Consider the following 24,213-nt stretch of genomic DNA (forward strand, 5'->3'; position numbering starts at 1 on the left):
AAAAAAAAAAAAAAAAAAAAAAAAAAAAAAAAAAAAAAAAAAAAAAAAAAAAAGAGAAACAGGAACAATACAGAATCTATATCTTTCTTTTAATATGGAAGGTGATAATGAACCATCAGAGCCAGGAGGACAAAATTTATTATGAATACAGATTAGAAACATACCTATAAATTTTGTATGGAATATTCTTTTATATATTAAATTCAGATAAAGTGATAATGTGAAACTTTAAGGACAATGGAAAATTTAAAGCACTGGTAGTTGAAATCTGTACCTATGGTAATTATGTACAAAAATTGGTAACTTAATTTATATTTCTTTCTAGCTGCACCAGACAGATGGAAGCATTTTAAGGAAAGTAGATGTCATTTAGTTCCTCCCAGAAAAATTTGTTCATTGATATATAACCTCTGGCCCAAAAAGTGGATATAAAAATTTTGTGTAATATTCTCTGCAAGCCACTAGGAAATATGATGACTGAATTGAAGTTAACTTGTTTAAAGATTTTTTTTTAAACTCGCTTAGTGGGGGGTGGAGTCGAACTGGGTCCACTCGGCATGGCAGCCACTGATGGGCCTATTGTAGCCTGCCCCGAGTGATTATGGTGATGGAGAATTTGGTGGAATGAAGGTTGGCAGGGGAAACCGAAGTACTCAGAGAAAACCCACCCCAGCGCCACTTTGTCACCACAAATCCCACTTGACAAGACCCGGGATTGAACCCAGGCCGCCGCAGTGGGAAGCCGGTGACTAACCGCTTGAGCTATGGTGCGGTCTTGTTTAAAGATACAGAAATATCTGACAGATCTATTATGATACTTTATAAAAACAGAGTCAACATATATTTAGCTCATACTCGGTCACTATGCATTTCCACATGACTATAATTTTGAAAGGTATCCTTAATGTGAAAATTCTATACATTTACTGGAACAATATCAACCATGTAAGATTTTATGTTCTCAGAGTGGTGGTTATGTAGAATTCTATCTTCTGGGATATAGCACTGTGTATTCCATTGAAAGTCAAATGACATTTCACTCTGCTTGCTCCCTGCTTTGCGCTGGTTTCTTGCTAAACTTATTCTTTGACACTGGCTATAGAAGTGGCATGTTCCTCCAACATGTCAGTTGACTTTCAATAGACTACATAAGTCCAACATGATACAACCCTTCAATATCTACTGTCTTTAAATATTTGCATGAAAAAATATTTTACTAATATAAAAAACAAAAATATTTTGTTAATGACATTTTTTCATGTTAGTTCAATAATTTGCTTTAAAATCTCAACTGTTAGGTATGTTTTAGTATAATGCACTTTTCAGAGCTTGTGTCAGTATCTGGTGACAGACAGGTCAACTTATTGTAGTCCAACTGCTGTGAATATTCTTTACTTGACCAAGCTTGGTGTATACACCCAATCCTTGTCCAACACAGATTTCCTTATACATGAAAACAAATAACAAGAAATAGAAAAGTTTAATATATAGTCTGCCAAAACTTCTCTAGCATTTTACTCATAAATATGCACTTAGAATTTTCTGCTAATCTTTCTTATGCTCCCACACCTCTCTTTGGCATCGTCCTTTTATTATTTTTTATTTCTGTGGTTCAGTGTGCATTTATTTTATGTAAAGTATGAGTGTAGGCATTCATTTGGTGTGTGTATAAGATCTACAAACTTATCTAGGTATCAACTGGAGACTATGTGCTGTCATTTAATACAAAAGGTATTAGATATGTCCTACATGAATTCATCTATGCGTCATTCTCAAGGAATCTAATCCCTGCACCAAATGAGAGGTCACTGCCCATAGTTCAATTATTACCTGCAGAGACAACAAGGCGACTGCCAAAGAGATGCTGATCAGGTTCAGTAGCAAGCTGAGATTCTAGTTCACAATGGCGATGCAACCAGCTTTCAAACTCATTCAGACTTGCATTTAACATCTCCCTCTTGCTTTGCTCATTGTTTTTCCATAGAAACTTATATGGTGCCCAACGCTTTAGAAATTCTCCCAACTCCTGCAAATTATTCACCAGAGCACTCATAAATTCATGCATGCAACAGACCCAAGGGACAAAACTGTGACTCTAGGGTTTAATTCCTCTGCTGAAATTTATGGAATAAGTGCCCTAGAATATACATTTCTTCCAGTAATTATAAAATAATTATTAGTCAGCCAAGGTGTTACAATAATATGCACTTATAAATAAAATTAAATACTTTGAAATACGTACATCCATTTACACTGTTAAAAGCGAATTTTCTAATACTTGTCATGATACTATTCAAATATGATATCAAGATATCAAGAGAGGTTAAAACACGATGAATCTAAGTAAGGTAAAATGTGAAACCATGCAGAAGAATGCCAGCTATCAATAAAGACAGTGGCAACAGGCTGGATTACTGGACTCAGTTCCTGGCTGGGGCAGAAAATTTCCTCTACACCAACCCATTTATACTGACTATTGACACCCACAGAATCTCTTACCCAATGGGTACTTGAGGTTCTTTCCCCAGGAGCAAAGCAGTTGGTATGAAGCTGAGCATTCTCTTTCATTTAGGGATAAAATCTACAATTTGCTCAGATTTAAGCGTCTGCTACATAAACGCAGATGTGGTGTGGTACCTTGGCAAAGAGCAATCTTATCTCTGAAGTAAAGTAGAGGTGTCCTTGTATCTAAGCACCAAGCCATGAAGGTGTTATGAGGGAGATGAGGGAAAACTCAATGCACTGTAAACTTCTGCAGGAAATGAAGGTCAGCTTTATGCCTTAGCAACTTTGTTCCCTCCACCCTCCTCAGGAAAGAAAGGTATATTTCATGCTCTGTTTAATTCCAATAAAGCTTATGTGGGTTGTGGAGATATAATTAAATGCTTACTAGATCTAGGCACTGTAGACCATGACTAACTTCATACTCTATCCTCTTTTAACACAGGAAAAGAGCCCCTTCATCCTATTCTGTTAGAATACATATGTTCACTTCTACATTACTTAATTAAACACTTTAGTTGTAAAAAAAAAGAACTCAGAAAAAATCAAAATTTCATAATCTCTTTAAACAACAGGCTTCAGGATAAGATCCAAAAGAAATTCAACAACTGTGTACAATAAAATGAATTCAAACAAAAGTACAATTAACTGGGTTTGCAAGTGAGCATACAGAAAGATTTTGAGTATTCAGCTAAATCTAACATCAGACAGTGAAATTTTAAAACCTGGAGAAAAGATACTCTGGAACAGTTTCTGCAATATGAGGACTTTAGAGCTACACCCAGTATTATTCTGTGAAGTTCAGCCTCTCACCAGCTTAACATCCTGTGTGCATGTTGACAGCAGAGAAAGCATCTTGACAATCTCCTTGTTTTCCATCACATGATTGTAGAAGTTTCTCTGTTGAGTAGGGAATACGGGACGCTCTTCAGATGCCAATCGGTACAGACGTCGTCGTCTTGCCTTGGGGTCTTCTTTACCATGCACAGGGCCCTGTTCTAGCCGGGCAAGCACATCAACAAGGGCCTGTGTCCGTGGGCTGGCCAACTTGTGCCAGCCCACCTTCTGCTTTTGTATTTTTAGGAAGTGCAGGAGGAAAGAAGTTTGGCAAGGAATGTCACAGGGTTACCAGAACATGGGATACAGTTATAATCAACAAACCATGTTAGTCATGAACATGGAGTGTTCATATTCATGTTCAGTACCAGAGGTTAAATTAAAACAGAAATATACATAGTGTTTGATGGGTTTTTGTTCACATGAGGTTGGATTATAAAATTACATTGGTTAATATCGGTATAGTAATAACACTGGACACAAAGGTTGTTATTTACAAGGTGGTGCAGTGAAAGGTTAAGGCAGGATCAGACAGCACACATCACGCACACAATGACAGACAGTGATAGGGAAGAGAGAAAGAAGAAAGAGAACAGTTATTACCACAGCAACTATAAAATATTTACAAATAAGGGCTAGTATTTACATATTAATCTCATTCCTTCTCTCTGTCTATTCTAGAGAATGGGATGTTCCTTCTTCTATAGAAACCCTGCAAAACACTTTAAAATCACTAGCCTATTATAAGGGACAGTACTGAGCTTGTCTGTACTGGAGATCAACCCAAATAGAAATCAATAATTACATCTATTCTACAAAGGTAAAAAAGTCAAAGCTATCCCTGTAACAGACCGCAGAGGCCCATATGGTTGTGAAATGTCAAGGTTCCTTCATTTTCTAGACATTTGGCTCACAAATGGCAGTGAGGTTGTCAGCCTTATGCACCAGCCACCCTTTACCCTCAGGAATATTCCTGGTACTCATTTCTGTTAGAGGCTGAGATGGCTTCAGGACCACAGTGTGGCTGGAATGATTAGGTAAATTAAAAAATCCAATGACCTCATCAGGAATTGAACACATGACCTTCCAGTCTGTGGCATAGTGCCTCAACCAATTATGTTACTGCATGCCCTCACATCACATCTATTCTATACAAACATTAAACATTATAGATAATGTGAATTTATGAAATTAGAACTATTACAATCAAATTTTAAACACCAGTACATAAATGCCTGATACTTGAATCAGCAGAAATTTTGTAAAAATATTTCCACATTAGGGTTTTCTATGACAGACTTACTAAAATTTATGTTCATAAAAAGGAACAACAATTTAAATGAAAATGATATGCAAATAAAAGATTTCTCCAAGCATGACATTCATTTGTCATCATCAACATATAATTTTAAAAATGCAGTTGCCTTAAGGCAACTTGTTGAAGACTAAACATGGCAAAAGAAATAGAGAAAGATAGATTAATAGGTGTATAGAATTGCTACTTATATACTACACTTTTACAGAGAATATGAAGAGATGTATTGCAAGACAATGACTATGTTAGAACAAGCAGAAAGAGTATGAGTTATCTAGAGTATGCATGTGAGCTTGTGCAACTGCCAAGATACATCCTGTGGAATAACAGATATCAACAAAGAGCATGCAAGAGCCTTACATACTTCATGAAAAATTGTGTCTTCATAACACAACAGCAACTCACTATAAATATATTTCAATATATGGCTTTGGCAACAACCATGAGTATAACAAAATTGAATACCCTATTTCAAATTCTGCTAGAAAAAACAAATATAAGAGAAATCAAATATCAAATATATAAAGAGATGCTATATAAATTTAATTTAAAACTTAGAGAAGTTAAATCAGCATTTCACTGCATAAAATAATATTCTCTAAGCAAGAAATGTGTTTTAAAATCTTCTACAATTTGTCTACTAATAATAAGCCTATTTCACAATTATGGTGAAGAAACAAAGAGCTACCCCAGGAATCTGATTAATTTTTCTTCTTAACACAGTATTCCTCATTTGTCCATTTAAATATTTCCTTAAGGCCATTCTGATCATTATTTCACACTTTAAAATACAAATGAAATTTGGATGTGAAACTGTTGAATTTCAAGCAAATATTAATGTGTGTGTCATGAAACTGAAGATGGATGAAGAGAATTATCTCAAAGGTGGTTTTACAGCAAATATAAAGATGGGCATGAAGATATATCTGGTAACCCTACACCAATCCTAAAATTCTTCCTTAACATCAACAGAAAATTGTTCTCTGAAGTTATTATGATTAAAACAAACAGTGGGATCTTGACATCACAGAATCAGAAAACACAATAATACTCGTAGAAGTAATTTAGTGGCTTGAAATACAACAGTATTCCTTACTCTCCAGTCTCTCAAGATCTTTGTTGTCACATATTACTGTTGTGAAATTTGACTTATGTGTCATACTTAATGCAAAGCAAATGATGTTCAGCAGGATTTTACTACAAAGTTTCAAAGTCTGTAGATGATAAACCTAAACAGAAATTTCTTTGTTCATTTAGGCTTTGCATCCCATACTTGCTATGTAGTTTATTCAGTCATGCCATCAGTAGTCCAGACTATACATGCTGAATGACTAGATGACAGAAAATAATGAACTATAGAGTACTAGGTGGTTCAAATATGACCAGGACTGATTTTTTTGTAAACAAGCCACACTGCGCAGCAGCTGTGCGACCTTGAGAGAGTGAAGCCACAACCTTCACCCTCCCTCCTGTTAGGGTTAGAACCTGTTCAGTGCTGTCTGGAAGTTGCTAGAGTGATGAGTGAAGAGAAGGTACTGCGGAGCGTGGAACAACGCATTGTGATCAAATTTCTCATTGGAGAAACTGTACCGTCCGTTGAAATTCACCACAGACTCCAACAACAGTATGGGAAAGAGTGTCTCTCACGGATCCGCGTGTTTGAGTGGTGTAAGTGCTTCAGAGAGGACAGAGAGCGCGTGGAGAATGAACCGCATGATCGTCGGCCGCGAACATCCGTCACCAAGCCAAACATTGATCATGCAGACGCACTTATTCGTGAGAATAGGCGCATCACTATCAAGGAACTTGGAGCAATGCTGTCCATCAGTGTTGGTAGTGTAGAAGACATCATGAAATACCACCTGCACTATCGCAAGGTGAATGCACGGTGGGTACCACGCACTTTGACGGATGTGAACAAAATGGTGCGCATGCAAGTTGCCAATTGTCTCCTACAGCAGTTTGAAGATGAAGCTGATGCATTTTTGAAGTCTATAGTGACCACCGATGAAACGTGGGTGCACTACTTCATTCCCGAGTCCCAGCAATCATCATGTGAATGGTGGCATACCAGTTCTCCCAAACCCAAGAGAGCACGGAGGAGCCGTTCCGCAGGAAAAGTCATGGCAACGTTCTTCTGGGACTGGCAGGGGGTTATCCATGTAGACTTTCTGACAGATGCCAGAGCAGTCAATGCAGCTAACTACTCAGACCTCCTGGCAACAGACGTGAAGGGAAAGATCCGATCCAAGTGGAAGAGAGGTGAAAAGTTGGTAGCCTTCCTTCAAGACAATGCACGGCCCCATATGGCCAAAACAACAATGGAAACCCTCTGGAAATTGAAATGGAACCTTCTGACACATCCGCCGTACAGTCCCGATTTGGCATCAAGCGATTTTTACCTGTTCGGAAGGCTCAAATCAGACTTGCAAGGCATGCAGTTTGTGGACAACGCCATCATCCAGAATGTTTGGGAGTGGATATGCCGCCAACCACAAAACTTTTTTGAAAAGGGCATCAGGATGGTTCCAGAACGTTGGAAAAAATGCGTTGACTCTGGAGGGGAGTACGTTGAAGACTGACATGTGCAAGTAAGTGTTTGGAAATTTTGGTTAAAAAAAAATCAGTCCCGGTCATATTTGAACCACCTTGTATATGGAAGCAGGCACTAATGACCTAATTGAAGGTATATCAATGGAATTTTCTTGGATGACTGAGGAATACCATGAAAAGCCTCAGTCAAGATAGTTGATGTCCCAGCTGAGATTCACACCAGGCACTTCTGGAATACGAGTCCAAAGTGTTACTGGCTGAGCTAACTTGCTTGGTGTATTCATTAATGAATGGACAAAAACTACATGACACTTAGCCCTTTATGCTGTTCTACATATAAGCTACCATCAGACCATAAGTCCAATGTCCAGCACCTGTGGGCCCTTGCCACCAGTCCACTGCCCCACTCCCTTTGACACATTGGTAATGAACTTCCCAGCAGCTACCAATGCCTCTTGCACATCCTCCAGACTAGGTCTCACTACCACTCTGGGTATCATAAGTGTGGCATGCAGCAGGAAAACTGGACAGGCATTCAGTACCTCTGGAAATTGAACAAAGCTTCAGGTTCAATAACTGAGTCTAACTTCCTATGTATTACAATAAACAAGATATAAAAAGGGAAGAGTGCACCAAAGTCCACAGAAATGTATGTCTATGATATAACTAGAGATTCTCTTTAAATACTTAACTTTAAGTATGTGGAACTTCAAAGGAACACACAACAAATTTACAATTTATTATGGCCTTATGAATGTTTTCTCAATACTATAACATGAGCTGGGATTGCTAGGCTGCTGAAGTGATTAGCTAAGAGCTAAAGGGCGGGGCTAGGTTATTATTCCTTTTCAACACAACAGTCAAACTGTCTCTAGAGTCTCATAGACTACTCAAGGTTCTTTACTTAGCAGTAAAGTGAGCAGATTTCAAAGCTAACCACTTACATCTACTTAGCTACAGAATTTAAGAATGCTTGGAGTTTACCTCCATGTCCCCTATATGCCTTCATGGCACGGTTCTTAGAGACAGTTTCAAATTTTTAATGCAATGATAATACCTACTGATGAAAAAGTGGTTATATAGAAACATCTGTGGAATTTTGGACAATACAACTGCAACTACTGTACTTTTTTTTTTATTTTCTTTTATTGCTAGTGGGGTGGGACTAAGTCCCTTATCCTGCGGCCACTTCTGGCCTACTGTACCAGCCCCAGATGATACGTGAGGGTAATTGTGGAGCAATTGGTGGAATGAAGATTGGCAGAGGAAACCGAAGTACTTGGAGAAAACCTGCCCCAGTGCCACTTTGTCCACCACAAATCCCACTTGTCCAGACCCGGGATCGAACCCAGGCCGCCGCGGTGGGAAGCCAGCGACTATCCGCTTGAGCTATGGCATGGCCAACTACTGTACTTAGCTGTGTATCATTCTGTTAGCCAATCATCTATAACTGGCACAAAATTAAGAAACTTAATTATCCTTAACACTTTATGGGTCATACATACTCGTAATTGACATCAAACCCTGCCAAACCTGGATTATTTTTTCTGAATTTCGAAATTATTCGAAATCAATTTCAACATAGTACTGATAGATGCTTTTCAATTTATTGCAACAGAACACATGACAGGTCACAGATAACAATTAATTTAATTTAATGTCACCAATGTTACAGTGTCAAGTCCCATCCTGTATCTGAATGTCAGACCAAGCACAATATTGGACCTACACCCCTCCAGCTTGAATAGGGTTTCTTTAACAAAGAAGTCAGATCACATGCATGCAACAGCATTATGTTGGGGCACTATTTATGTGACAACCAGGCCTATTGATCCTTTGTGGGGGTGGGCTAACACTTCAACAGAGAAATGATAACTCAGTGCAGACAGTTGCAACTGAAGACAAAACTACTGTATATGTAATTATTAATTACAAGTTTATGCTTAAAAGTCTTATCTTTAGAAAATATATTTATATTTTTATGAAGAAAGAGCAGTGAAATCCTATACAATTTAAAAAAGTTTCATACAGTGAGGCACTTTTATCTGCATCTATATTGAGGGATATTATAATGGGACTTAACAAGCCTCCAATTTCAGGCAGAATGTAGATATGTATTGTACAGCATTTTAAGTTTCACAGTGAGTAAATGCTACAAAGTTTTCTTAAACAATTTGTGATTCATACTGTTTTGGTAATTGTCTGAAGGGACTTTAGTGTTTGAGGGCCTGTACAACTAAAATCAGCAAGATAAAACCAACCTGCAGACTCTGAATCAGAGCTGAAGCGCTTCCGAAGGCAATCAAGAGAGTGACGTGTGACTTTAATGAGAACATCTACTATTTTGCGGCTGTAATAGCGTCTCATTTCTGCTACAGCATTGCGCACCATATCTTGCATGACCTTTGATACTCCACCCCCAGATGGAGCTAGCAGTTTATGAGGATTATCAAAGTATTCCCAAACTATGCTCCAGTCCTGCTGCTGCTGTGACACTGCTGATCCATCAGCCACAGTGCCATTTCCATGAGCCTGACTTCCATTCTTTCCTCCACTCACCTCTTCTGTAAATCACAGCATCATGAAAAACAAGTTCTTCTATCACAATCATTGTGAGTTACAGTATAATCAGATGGGACCTACAGTTTAAAATGGGGATAATGGGTTTAAGATCAGCCATATCTGGTGCATAACTGTCTGCATATCTTTCCCAATGTTCAAAGATTTTAAACGAGACTTTGATATAACATTTAAGACTATTCTCTTGGACTTCATCCATCTTCCTAGTTTCCTATACAACAAAAAATTCTGAGAAGGACTAATTGCCTACTTCCCTTTCACTACATACTGAGTACATCATATGACAAAGACAGCATAGCAAGCACTGAATCCAAGTTCTTCTATTACTGCAGGTGTAGCCATTGCCATGGGAACAGGTTTACTGAGTTGCTGCCTAGTAACAGATATCTCTTCATCTCTTCTGGTATTTAGGTGTTGGGGGGCTGGGCAGATGCACAAATATCCAGGTCATCTCATAAGCCTTCTATTATTTTTTAGCCTACCTTCTTATTTTGGACACATAAAAGGAGATCTATGGGATCACCTTGCTGTCTGTTTGTGTACCCTTTCCCTCTAATTTTTAGTAGGAGGCTTATGAGATTACCTTGTTTTATGTGTATCTGTGTGTCACTCTCTCACATGTTTTATACGCAGTCTGTGACATATCAAAGGAAGTAGGCAATTAGCTCTTCACAGAACTTGTTTCAAAACATGAAAGTAGGCTAAAACCACTATATTTCAAACAATGGTTCTATTAGCCTGGGTAAGTGAATAGCTCTATGTATGGGACATCAGAGAAGGAATGTCTTCATGTCCTCTCCACCTGAAGGTGGAAATAGAACAAAACACAGTAATGTCTATGCAAAAGAGGTAGGATGATGGATAAAGTCTAAAAGTATAGTATCAAACATCTTCCTCTTTACTGACAAGTAAAAAGTGAACACTCTGTGTAGGTGAACATACTGAACCCAAAACACTGTTCAGATTTCACATTATATTGAAGGTCACCTCTGATGGAAACTGTCATTAACATCTTCACTGTCATACTGTGACACAACAGCTGAAAGCCAGAATAGTTTAAAGAGAAAAGTCGTTCATTACTAGATAATGGCCAATAAATGTGTTTCCCCGACAACCAAAACCTGCTCCCTTGGCAATAGATATGCACACAGTGTTTTGTGTGCAGTCAGTCCATGCCAAGATTATGCAGTGAGAAACTATGGGTCAAGTTAGTCAGTAATGAGTGAGTTGTCAGCTGGCAAGAACATGCGCATGGAAACAGAGGAATATCCATTTTTGCAAGATGCTACCTAGCAAAAATCAGTGAAACTATAACAGACTAAGATGTGCTATTGTGATTCATAAAGTGACAGTGTTATAATCCCTTCTAGTAACATGTTATAAGTATTCAATAAATCCAATTATCAATCCAAACCCTGTGTCTAGTCAGTAACAAGTGACAAAACTAACATCATTAGGAAAATGGAAATCCTGCCTTCTCAGTGCTCACATACAAAACGTGGTTTCCTGACTTCACCCTCTACAAATCATAAGCCAGCTGAAAATCATAAAACAAGATGTTAAGTGGAAGAAAGGAAACTATGGATCGCAAGATTTTAATTCTTATAGTACAATCAATTCTATTTTGCTTTGGAAGATGCAATATTTAACATTCAAATGAAACCACTACACTGCCATCATTTGACAGCATATTTTGCATGGAACTTATTAGTGAGGTAAGAACTCACTGAAACAATTTACAAATTATAAAAAAAATGTAAGTTCCTGGAAGCTATACAAGTATCTCCTACTTCAAATCCTGCTCCTATTTTTATTTACTCCTATTGTTTTAACTCACTCTATATTTTACTACCACAACATTAATAGGGCTGCTTACATTTTACAGTATTTACTATTCCCATTGCTGCTAATAACAAACAATATCAACAAAAATATGGCATATAAATGCAACCTTTTTAACAATTTATTAATGTACCCAGCCAGTAAATAAGTGTATCCATTAGTGACTTCCACAAAAGTCAATTACAAATCTTGTCAAAGAGACAGAGGTCCAAATGGTCGAAAGACACACCAAGAGGCATAAGGTATAAACTACAACAAAAACACAGCTTAACATAAGACCTGAACCATCATTGATAAGTTGTGTTCTCTAAATTCCCAAAGTCTAAATTCTATCATAGGCAAGGGATTTAATCTGTGTACAGAGAAATCTAAACCCATATATGACCACAGAAAAAATATTTTACTCTATGAGTCAGTCTACTAGGTCTATTGTCTGTGAAGATTTCTGGAGCTAGAGGAGCCTTAACTATCCTGCAGGTTGAGGTTGAGGATGAGGTTACAGGAAATATTTGCAAATTAATGTTTCAGTTTTACAATTGTATAACTTGGCAGGCTTTCATTTGACTAAAACCTGAATTTCATCACTACCACAGCCACAGACTTTGTTGCAAAGTGTATGCCATTACATTATTTATCTTCACATAATGTTACATATTAAGCTCGTTATCACATGGAAGATAATTCATATGCTTTATTGATATGCCAACAGAATACAGGGTCATATTCGTTCAGCAGTCATATACTTCATATTCAAGACAATGTTTTTTATACAAATGCGAGGTTTTCATGGTAGTTCATACTCAGTCTACTAGATTATAACATTATGCAGTTTTTAGGTGGGTACCAATGTTTCAGAGGAACATGCTATCTATATCTACATGGTGAACTCCCCTGAAGAAGGACATGGTGTTTTCCTCCAAAATGTTGGTACCCACCTACCAGACTATATGGTGTTACAGAACAAATACCACAAAATGAAAACAATGTCTTACCTTCCATACAGAAATCAAATTCATCCACACCTGAATTAGCCTTAAATTCCTGTGCAGCCTTCTTCATCAAATCTAGCACTTCCTCCACAGCCTCTTCTACCATGAGACTCTTGCGGTTAAGCTCCTAGGATGTAAAATTACCATATTTGTAATACACATGGTGACAAGAAATACATCATATGTATTACACCTCTATAACCACAAACCTCATAAGGACAAGAAGGAATACAAAAACCTATTTCACTGAAGCTTAAAAACTTCTCATGAAATCTTAATAACAAGAAATGAACACTGACTTTATGAATATGTGATTCATAGATACATGGGAACAACTACAAAATAAACTGTAATATTATTTTGGTGACCTTGGAGGGATCTGGAATAAAATAGTCATGATGCATGTCACGATGCTTTCTCAGAGACTGGCTAGAACTGCATAAAGAGGAGTTTCATTTTAATAACTGTCGTCAAGTACTATTAAAGGTGAAAACACCAAGTGGAATGGGATGAATGGGAGAGATGAAAAGTGCCAACAAAATTTATTTGGAGACCTGGAATGAACTTGTAAGATGATCCAGCTCAGGAAGGATCCAATGGAAGTAGCTTAGCCAGTCGCATCAATGACAAATGCTCACATCATACACCATATATTATGTAGCTCCTATGCAGTACTACCTAAGACATGGCATGAAAAATGTGACTAACCATAGCAGCATGCCGACAGGTGTACTCGGTGTGGTCAAGAAACTGCTCAACTGTCCATGGCTCATCTGTTGGAAGAGCCTGTAAAGTTACTTTCTGCATGCTTGTCAAAACTTGTAGAATGCGGTTTGAATATACATCATTTACTCTGCAAAAAGGAACGTCTCATGTTATCCTTCTAGGTAACTACAGATACATTTTAATTTTATATATGAACGGCTTCAAGTAGTAACATGCAGGTTTTCTCCGAGTACTTCGGTTTCCCCTCCCAATCTTAATTCCACCAATTGCTCCACAAATCACCCTGGTACAATAGGTCAGAAGTGGCTGCAGTAGAAGGGACTTAGTCCCACCCCACTAGCAATTAAAAAAAACATGCAATGTTACAAGATTGACGGAACTGAGATAGCTGATGTTCCACAAAACTAATAAATGGCTCTGCACAATCTACTACTTTTTACACAACTATCCCATAGATAGCATAAGAGACATCAAAAGATTGCTTTTGCTCTTCCTCCATCTATTAAGAAATTTCTTGATAAACAATGCTACATTATAGAATCTGAAAGCTGTGAGAAGGCACTGGAATGTATGTGATGATGTGTTGAAGAAGAGAAAGTATTTGCAGTGTAGTGATGAGTCAGAAGAAGCACCTCTGAAGGGAGTGGAGAGAAATATGTCCCAGCAAAATATGACGGATCATCAGATGAAATACTCTAGGAATATATTTTTGGAGTAGTTATTGCACGTATTAGTGGTATACCATGTTTTTGCATAAATATTGTCTTAACATCTATCATGTGAAAGATATACCTGTTACCTGTGACATGCATCTCTTAGCTGGCTGAATGAGAATCCACTGTCCTATTATATAACGACATTACGAATTTCTTTTAATTGACAGGAAAAGAGCCCTTTTTGCTGTGTTGACTAAACTGTTTCTCTAGACATCAAAGAATGTTAGAGATTTACTTAAAACTACATCATCAATTCCAAGAGGTGATTTTGCTTCCAGACATTCTGCTGAGGTTGGCAAACATCTTAGAATGTTTACAACATTCTCCAAACAACCGTTCTTTCTTTCTTGTGCCATAAAGCTTCTATAGAAGACAATACTATCAATTGATGATTCAAGAACACCTCTGCTTACTTCACTAACAATTTTATAAAATCTGCACCCTCTACACCCTGTCATTTCGTCAAGATAAATTCATTAAAAAAATTCAATACAACAACAACAATAATGTGTCTAATATGTTTCCCTAAGAATCAAAGAATGCCATGAATGTATTTATAATTGAATTATCCACTTCTATGGAGTGATTTTCATTCCTGGCAATGCCCTTAGGTTTTGTAAAAAATCTTTGCGTATTTACAGATTTTTCCAAGCAGCCATACTTAATTTGAAGACCCATACAGCATAAAAATAATAATAAAGAAGTCTAATGATGCCTCAAAGATACCTCTGCTTATCTCCTCCACCCTTTCGAAAAACCTTAATGCCTAACCTCCTTATTTCAACGAGATATTTTTGGCCAAAAAATGCCAATGCAAAAATGACAATAATTGTGGAATGTGTCTCAGATGTTCTATGAGTATTACTGGCCATCAGAAATTCAATTGTAATTGAGCTATCCATTTCTGAGGGAAAGATTTACTTCTTGACCTTCCCCTGAGGGCTGAAAATATCTTGGAATGTTCAGTTTCTTTCAAGCAGTCATTCTGAATTTGTTGTCCCAAGTAAACAGTCAAAATGAATCAAATTTCTAATAATGTTTCTAGAATGCCTGTTTATTTTATAAACTTTTCCACATGGCCCTTAAATGTAAGGGCTAACTGAAAGTACTACACTGACATTAACTACAGAGTGTGAGGAAAACAATGAAAATCATCAGTTAGGATTGTTAGTGTCTCAGCTGAGATTCAAACCAAGTGCCTCTGGAAGAAAAGTCAGAAGCAATATCTTTTGATGACACGTGTATTTTGTTTCTGTCACACAGCTGCTGAAGAAAATGTAATTTGGAGTAGTCTAACAACTGGCTGTTCGGTTTCTTATTCATACCACTGTCAGGCTCAGTTCAGGCAAAGACTGTGTAGCAAACACTGGTCAATGAATCAAAAATGAAACAAATCTTCCATTTAAAATAGGCAGAATGGATTAGAGTGGCATTAACCAAACTGTCAAATAATATGGGTTAAGACATTGTTAATTTGCATAAACTGTACCCAAGCAGAACACCAATTAGTGCATTCACAGAATGAATTTATTTGCCTCCCAGTGCAAGGCATAATAATGTAATGTGTTTCGTTACTGAAGACGCCATAGAGATTGTTAATTGGTTTATTCAACAACCTACAAGTAACAGCTACAATTAATGATAACAATGTTGCGGGGTTTCACAATTTATAGCCCTATTTGCAAATCAAATCACTCTATTGTCCGTAGTCTACATGTTTTCACAGTACGGGATCTATACAAGTGTCACTGTGTTACACACTCCCAATTAATTCTCAGTTATCACAAACTGTCACTGATTATCACACACTAACTCGTAACTCGCCGCTGGCTAGATTCCAACTCAACTCGTAGGCTGCTGCCTTGAGAACTATTGATCACACACTAACTCTAACTTGCTGCTCAGCCAGCTTTTATCCTGTTTGCTGTTGCCTGTTGCCCGTGTCAACAGTGGTGTTGCGTTGCGGTGTCGCGTCACAGCAGGAACCTGTGCCACATCGCAGTGCGGGGGGCTACGACACCGCGTGGAGGGGGGTGACGGAGCGCTGACTCACCCGCCATGTCACTGCTGGGGGGAGGGGTTGTCCTCCATTGCACAACATGTCACAATAATAATAAAAAAATCTTAATTGAATACAGAAAGTAGGTGGAAACTGACAGAAGGATATAAAATTGTAGTACAAATATCTCGCATATAGTATCATAAAACTAAAAAACAATAGGCTGAAAATATTTATTAAAATTCATTTTCCAAATTCCTAACTCTGATTATCTATGACAAAGCAAAACAATGGCAGCATATGCCATTCTTCTGTGGTTCACTCAAAATTGAAGAATTTAGAAACAGTTCCTTGTTGCACTGAACTATTCAAGAAGTTCTGCTAGTAAGTGTGTGTATGAATAATTTGTTTCTACAAACCTCTGATCTTATGAAGCCCTAAATAAAAGAACAGAAATGTTTACAAAATATAGTCTGAACAGGACAGGAAAATCTGATCTATGTGACCCAAAAGCGTTTCTCAACAGAGCAAGCACTGGTATGAGGCATTACAATTGCCATGCATACTACAAAGAAAATAGCACACATTTCCCAAAAACAACAAAGGAAATACTAACAAAATATGTGACCAAAGTTGAAGTAACTGAACAGGAGCACAAACAAAAATGTTTGTAGCGTGTTTAAGTTCATTAACAATTCTGACACCAAACTGAACCGTGTCTTGAGTTCGAAACTTGTTTGGTCATGTGTGTAAGTCCAATCCCACTTCTGACACCAGTGTAACGTGTTTCGTTACTGAAGAAGCCGTTCGGATTGTTAATTGATTTATTTAACACCCTGCAAGTATCAGCTACAATTATTTATAACACAGTTGCGGGGTTTCACACTTTATAACCCTATTCGCAATAATCTGCTTACACTGTTGCGAGGTTTCACACTTTATAACCCTATTCGTAATAATCTGTTCACACTGTTCTCAGAAGTCTACACGTTTTTACAGTACGGGAGCTCTACAATCTCTCTGTATTACATACCCACAATTACACAATTACACACACGTCTGGTTCTTCTTTCCGTGACTGCTGTTAGATTCCAACTCAACTTGTAGGCTGCTAGCTTGAGAACTAACTTTGGCAGCGGCTATGTTTTAACTCATCTCATAGGCAGTGTGGTTCACTTATATAGTCGCAGCGCCCACCTGTTACACAATCAGTACTGCTGTTGGCTGTTACCCGTGTCACAGCTGCATTGCGTGTTACGTCACTGCGGGGGGGGTGGAGCGCTGACTCATCTGCCACATCACTGTGGCCAGAGTTGCCACGTCACTGCTGGTTAGGGAAGGGTTGTCCTCCATTGTGCAACATGTCACAGTATATATAATTTTCTTTGAATAAACGTTATACATAAAATTTTTTGAGTATTTTTTTTTCGGCATGGAACGCATTATTGTATTTTACATTAATTTATATGGGAAACATTGTTTTGCTCAACAAGTGTTTCGCATTACGAGTAAGATTCTGGAACGAATTATGCTTGTTAAGCGAGGTTCCATTGTATATACAGTAGGATCGCTGAAATTAATACAATACCCATAATATATTTGCAGAATCTCCTTCTCAAGATAGACAGGTGGCACAAGTTCAGCCCCTTCCAAGAAAGATGATAGGAGAAGTGACACGGACCTGCATGGTTTATAAATTTTAACTTGAACAACAAAGTTTTTAAAAAACTTTAAAAGTTTTAATACCAGGAAGGCTGTTGTGATTGTGAGAAGTTGAATATTGTGTACATTGTGCATTCCAAGCATTATGTGTGTATGTAATTTAGCACTCAGAACACCTATTGTGATAGTGGTTTCCGAATAAGTATTGATGTTCTCTCTGAAGATGATCCGTAAGGATTGAAACATGTAAGGGTGCTGAGTTTTCAAGTGGTAAAACTTAAACAGACACATTGGACAGAATTGTTAGTCTTTATACAGCTCAGAATTGCATTAAACACAAATTACAAATTACAAATTACATTATGAATTATTGCAAAACAGAGCTCATAAATTTAAAACCCCCCCAGTCATGAGTAAGTACAAGCAAAGTCAAATGGCATACACTAAAGGTTAACATTATTTTTAAGACATGTTATGGCATATAACATGAAAACTGAAAAAAGAAAAATATTCTGCACTTTTGCCAGTGCTAAACTGATTACTCTTTTGCACTGTGTAAAAAAATTTAATACCATATTGTCCCAGAGTTCCATATGGGTAAATATATGGTTCACACTGTGAAATGTATAATCACAATTTCTGTAAGGGTCAAATTCCACAACCTGAACGTTCACTATATACAGGCACACTGCATTTGTACTGATTGTTGTGTTGTAGTAACCACATACAAAAGAAAAAGTTGTTCTTATACCTAAAGTACCATTCCATGAAGAAGTACATGGAAGAAATTTTTAAGTTGATTCCTTACACCATATCACTTAATAACCTTTTGTATGTTACCTTGTGACTAGAACATCAAAATTCTTTATTGCGCTGGAGGTGTTCTGACAAAAGCATTTCCAGTTTGTATCAGTCCAAGTGATGGAATGAAGTCCTGGTGACAGCATGGAGGACAAACGTACCAAATGGGGAAGGAAGAGTGGTCGAACCTCTAGTTTCACACGACGTACTGTTGCCAGAAATTGATTCAGCAACACCTGGAATATATGATCACAGAATAGCAATAAATTTCAATGTACTGCAGGTTCTTGTGCTTGAACTCACTGAATTTAATATACAAGAAAACCAGAACATCATTAAGCATAACATGATGACTTAGATTTTCATAATTCATATGCTCTATTATGTTTGTCTCTGCAGCAGCAATGCAGTTTATTTTTTGGACTGTCAATGCAACAGACTATATAACAACAAACAGTAGGATGATTAATGATGTCATGTTGGCTCAGCTGCCTTTTGGGCCATTTGGTGGCAATGTCAGGCACGGTGACAGTCATGTATGGCTCGACATTGACAGTCACAAGGCATAGTTTATCCCTGACTGAGCCCTGTGTGACCAAGCTAGGGTTTGCCTTTTCCATGATGACAGTGTGTGGTGGGGGGCCTTAATTTGTACATTGGCATTCCCCTTTCTCTGCTGGTACCTGCTCATTTCCCAATGGTTGGTCACCCCTCCTGTCTGCCTGTCTGTTGTTTCTTGGTCACCATTCAGGCCTTCTTGCCAGTTCCTGTGTTCCTTTCAGAGGTCTGCTGTCTCATTTGCTGCACCAATAGTCATTTTCTGCCTCCCTTCCATAGGGGAAGTAGGCTGGGAAGTGGCCTAGTTCCCCACAGCTCCAGAACGTCAACTGTCTTTGGTCTCTTCACACAGTTTAGGGCGATCGGCTCCCCCAGAATGTCCTGGATTTTGGGGCCTGGATGCTAGGACTATGGCCCGCAGCTTGAGGGCCAGCCTGAGTGCCTCATTCACCATTTTCTCTCCTCCCAGTAGCAACTGGATTTTTATGGTGGGGGTCTTCTGCTTGGTCTGTGAAAGCCTTGTCTGCCTCCCTCCCTATGTGATTCTCAGGTAGTGCAGAGTAGGCACGGTGTACACACTGCTTGACAGCTGTGGCAAATTCTTGCAATGATTCTCTGACACCCTGGATCCTCAATTTTGCTGACTGTGATTCACAGAGGTCAGATACTAGTCCCCGAAGTGATCCTCCAAAGCCTCAGGGGTTTCTTCACAGATCACTCCTTTAGGACTCCATGTAGCATGTTACTGGCCAGGCCTGCATGGCAGTGATCAAATATGTGGATTTCTCCTGGCACATCCAGAAGTTGTGCTCTGCTATGGTTTTGAACTGGCACCAGAACATGGCATATGATGTGGTCCCATTGAACATATGTTTTTTCACCACATCCACACTGGTTCCTGTTCCTCTTCCAAGCTCAGCCCTGGCCTCAACTTCTTTCAACTGTGTCTGGATCTCATGTCAGCTGACCTCAATCTTGGCTTCCATTCTCACTTAATTGACCCTTATTTCAGCCTTCATTATCCGTGCCTCTTCGTGGAGGTCGTTCTTTGTGTCTACGAGGGTCTTTGTCCATGTATCGAGGGACTTATTTACTGCCTATAAGACCACCCGTGTTCCATCAATCTTCTCGTTCAGTTTCTTGTAGAGGCCCCGCATCTTTGGGTATCTATGTTATCTCCAAATTGTTTCATATTATCAGCAGTTATTTACTTTGAACAACTAGCATAAAAGTAGAATATTTTCTGACCCTTCTAACAACTATATATTTCACACTGAACATTATGACTTTCTTCCCTCTCTTCTTGTTTGCATTTGTTGGCATGACCAAACAAGCGGCAAGAAGCAGGTGTTACTGTTAAGTACTGAGAAATAGGAAGGCAGAGCTGTGTTACAACTTCTCTTGGAATTCTAATGTCAATTTATGAAGTCACTTAAACTTTAGCATCATACAGAAGTGTTATTAGATTGTGGTATGTTATTTCTACCTAATAATGTGAGAAGGCAGTGGACCAATCCACAGAAAACCTACTACTGTTTTACTTGTCAGTGAAACAGAAAAGGTTGAGAACAACTTGGCTTGGGAATTAGATGGTGGAATTCCACAGACTACAGGCTGATTAGACTGACACTGCTTAGTTACTGGTGCGTTATTTGTGGGTTGAAGGTATATTATGTGAGGTTACCAATGCAATAGAGAAGCATTAAGTGACACATTCTACCCATCAAACCCAATTTTTGTTTCAAACTGTTCTATTTACACAGCTTTGTATGAGGTCCAGAATAATGATCGCTGTATTAATATACCTGAAACATAAAATTTTAGATCTTGTCACTTACCTGCAATGAATCACTGACAAGTATAAAGTGGTCTCTCTTGCAGAGTAATGTGCGAGTAACAACTGGCATGGGAACCCCCATCTTTGCCAAGCAGTCAGCTTCACGTATTAGCAGCTTCACTTTATGGTCCAAATTCACTTTCAGACACCCTGTTTCTTCACTCAAAGATAACAGCTTCTGGTTGAGACTTTCATCCAACAACCAAACCTGTGCCAAAATCATATACATTTATCAACACCAACAATTTCATAAAATCTGGAATTTATTTGTCATCTAGAAGAGATTATTTCCATCTAACTAAATATGTGGAGCTTCCTCCATCTAGTGTATTCAATGCAGAACACATTATTTGTTATTTTGCACACTTCAATGGTCTCAATATTTATTTACTGCGAACACAAACATGTTGGTGCAAAGCTGGTCACATTACAGACACCATATTGCATAGAGTCAGAAATGATTCACCATTGTACTTTATGAAATACTCATTACTACAAAAACAAAATGTTTTAAATAGAAGTTACAGATCATGATATACGAGGTGTCCCAGAAGGAATGGACCAAACTTCGGGAGGGTGTTCCTTATGTTAAAGTATGCCGATATAACCCGAAACACCTATGTCCAAAGTTGAACGGTTACGGAGATAATGGCCAGAGAAGTGTGAAACTTTGACCGGTGTTACATACTTGTTGATTACAAAATACATATTAAAACTGGCAGGAATATGTGGATTCTGTAATGTTAATAATGTACGTTAACATCAAACTAACTTGTGAGTGACATGAAGCCATAAAATTGAAGTACAAAATACTCGCTCGCCATGTCATAATTGTCCTTAGGGTTTCCAAGCACTATACATGACACATGACTGGCAAGCACTGACGTAACTTGGCTGCCTGCGCTATAAGCCGACCACATAACTGTATTAAACGTACATTCATGGAAAATCTCTTTTGGAATTTCGTTTCCATTATCTCATGTGGATTATTATGGGACCACGCATGCACATTTCGTAAATTATTTACATCATCCAGGGTAAAAGATGCCTCATCACTGAATAAAATGACGCTTAACAGTTCGGGATGAGCTTTTATCCAGTGGCACAAATCCATACGCTGTGCATGGTCGCCTGGTTCCAGATGTTGTACCCTTTGATCGTGGTAAGGACACAACTCTTCATGTAAAGTTCGCCACACCTGCATATGTGATACACCGATGTGAGAGGCCATTCTACGAGTGGACAGATGCAGACTTCTCTGAACCATCTCAAGAATGTTCTCTCGTGTGTTTATCATTCGTACATCCTCCCTTTCAGAGTGCACAGAAACACTCGGAAGAGAACCAGTATCACACAATGTCTGGCGAATTCGTGTAAATACACTTCGAGATGGAATCCTTCGATCTTGTAACTTGTAAACACGGTATCTGGCAACAGCAGTACCTATTACGTAACTGTTTTCTACAAGTTCCCTAGCAACCACTGTTTACTCGCTTTGCCTAGCAACCGTTGTTTACTCGTTGTTGTTAAGCAATGACGCTTGCGTTGTCACACTTGCTTGAATGTGGGCAGTTCCCACACGCCTTTGGTATTCTTCAACAGCAGCACGTGCATTGCCACCGCAAAATCCACACGCAAAATATATATCACAATATTCCATGTGTGAAAACACAAGAGGCATTTCAGCAACTCATCACACAACTAATCACGACCCCGCCACAATGTACTCTGTAGGTAGCACATGAGCTTACAGCTAGTGTGAATCACGACACTCAAGGACAAACATATAAGACATGTCAGCTGACAGGTATAGAGCGTGGACCCGCCAGAAGACCACACTTTTCTCGGGCCATTATCTCCGTAACCGTTCAACTTTGGACATAGGTGTTTTGGGTTATATCAGCATACTTTAACATAAGGAACACCCTCCCAAAGTTTGGTCCATTCCTCCTGGGACACCCTGTATATTTCATGATCTGTAAAACTTCTGTACATTGAACCATTTTCAAAAGAATTATGAAGTTCTCTTTTAGCTTAATGTGAAGTGTGGTTTTTATTAGAATAATATTGTAGCATGTAGACCCATTGCAGGGCAAGGACCGAAAGATAAGCAAATACACAACAGCTGTTAGTGAGTAAGAGCTTCACAAACAAATACCTTCCCATGGAAACAAATGAATTACAAAAAAGAGCAGTGTTTTCTGTGTGGTCTGTGCCAAGATGTTATAAGCAGGACAAGTTGAGACCTGCACTTAGTCAGATGAGTTCTGTGAAGTGAAGAGCAGGTACTTGGTGAGTGAGTCAGTCGAGGGTTGCTACAGCTGAGACTGGGGAGAGTTTGGGAGCCCAGAGTAAGGGGACTGTCTGCTATTGAAAGCTGCTATCAAGCAATGGCTATGGGAGACTGAGAAGACTTTATATGTACTGTAGTTACAGTGATCTTTGGAGTGTGTAACTCATTAAGAATGTCAGAGTTATTTGTGGTTACGTTCTGTAAGTGTCCAATAAATCCAATTACCAATACAAACCCCATCTACATTCACTCTAAAAATCGTGACAATGTGAAACAAAATTAAGTTTACTTAATAAATTTTAGTGTAAACCACCTAACATAAAATATCATCAAAATATGTTATGTAATTTCAGAGGTAAAACATCTAGACATAAACAAATTTCTTCCCGTATATGTGTTCAGTTCCCAAATTTTATGCAAATATTACATAATAAAAGATGAATTGTGATTGATTTCAAGTTTTTGTTAGTTAATTAGTTGGTTACCTGCTTACTTAGTCAGTGAGTATATGCCTTGTGAAACTAACAGTGAAGGCTTACATTTTGTTTCATCCATGTTTCTTTCATGTCAGCCTCATAGTTGACTAGAGCAGTGTTAACAATACTGTAATGGCGAAGGAGTTCTGAAGTGGCAGGTAGGGTTTTCAGCACTGGGTGAGATGATGCTTCATTCACCAAGTCTTCCAGATGACTATGAAGTGAGCGCACCCATTTTATGCGTCCTGTATAAGATAAAAAAAAAGTGTGTGTGTGTATGTATATACAAGGTGTGGCAATAAAGAAACCGGATTCATGCTCTAACCCTTTATTAAAAAAAAATCAGACAGTCGAAATGTTATCCCCTTCAATGTAGTCCCCTCCCCGATCCCTACACCGCTCCATGCGAATTTTCCACTGTTGGAAGCAGTGCTGCAGGTCATCTTGTGTTATGCTCTTCAAGAGTTGCGTCGCTTTTGCTTTCACTGCATCCACGGACTCGAACCTGGTCCCTTTCAGCGCAGACT

The 24,213-nt window shown here is 38.4% G+C and overlaps 1 protein-coding gene across 1 annotated transcript in view; it reads right to left on the reverse strand.

The window, feature by feature from the left end:
* LOC111865802 (dynein heavy chain 5, axonemal) overlaps positions 1 to 24,213 on the reverse strand; it is a 170,158-nt gene that overhangs the window by 118,167 nt on the left and 27,778 nt on the right. Inside the window, exons 14-22 of the mRNA XM_023854117.2 lie at positions 23,750 to 23,931; positions 20,919 to 21,125; positions 18,562 to 18,758; positions 13,327 to 13,471; positions 12,622 to 12,745; positions 9,469 to 9,771; positions 7,582 to 7,751; positions 3,316 to 3,495; positions 1,831 to 2,026 (exon numbers count right to left, since the gene is read on the reverse strand). Of these exons, the coding sequence (XP_023709885.1) occupies positions 1,831 to 2,026; positions 3,316 to 3,495; positions 7,582 to 7,751; positions 9,469 to 9,771; positions 12,622 to 12,745; positions 13,327 to 13,471; positions 18,562 to 18,758; positions 20,919 to 21,125; positions 23,750 to 23,931 (1,704 nt within the window). The remainder of the gene's footprint in view (positions 1 to 1,830; positions 2,027 to 3,315; positions 3,496 to 7,581; positions 7,752 to 9,468; positions 9,772 to 12,621; positions 12,746 to 13,326; positions 13,472 to 18,561; positions 18,759 to 20,918; positions 21,126 to 23,749; positions 23,932 to 24,213) is intronic.

This window comes from Cryptotermes secundus, unplaced genomic scaffold (genome assembly GCF_002891405.2).
Source record: "Cryptotermes secundus unplaced genomic scaffold, Csec_1.0 scaffold901, whole genome shotgun sequence".
NCBI lineage: Eukaryota > Metazoa > Arthropoda > Insecta > Blattodea > Kalotermitidae > Cryptotermes > Cryptotermes secundus.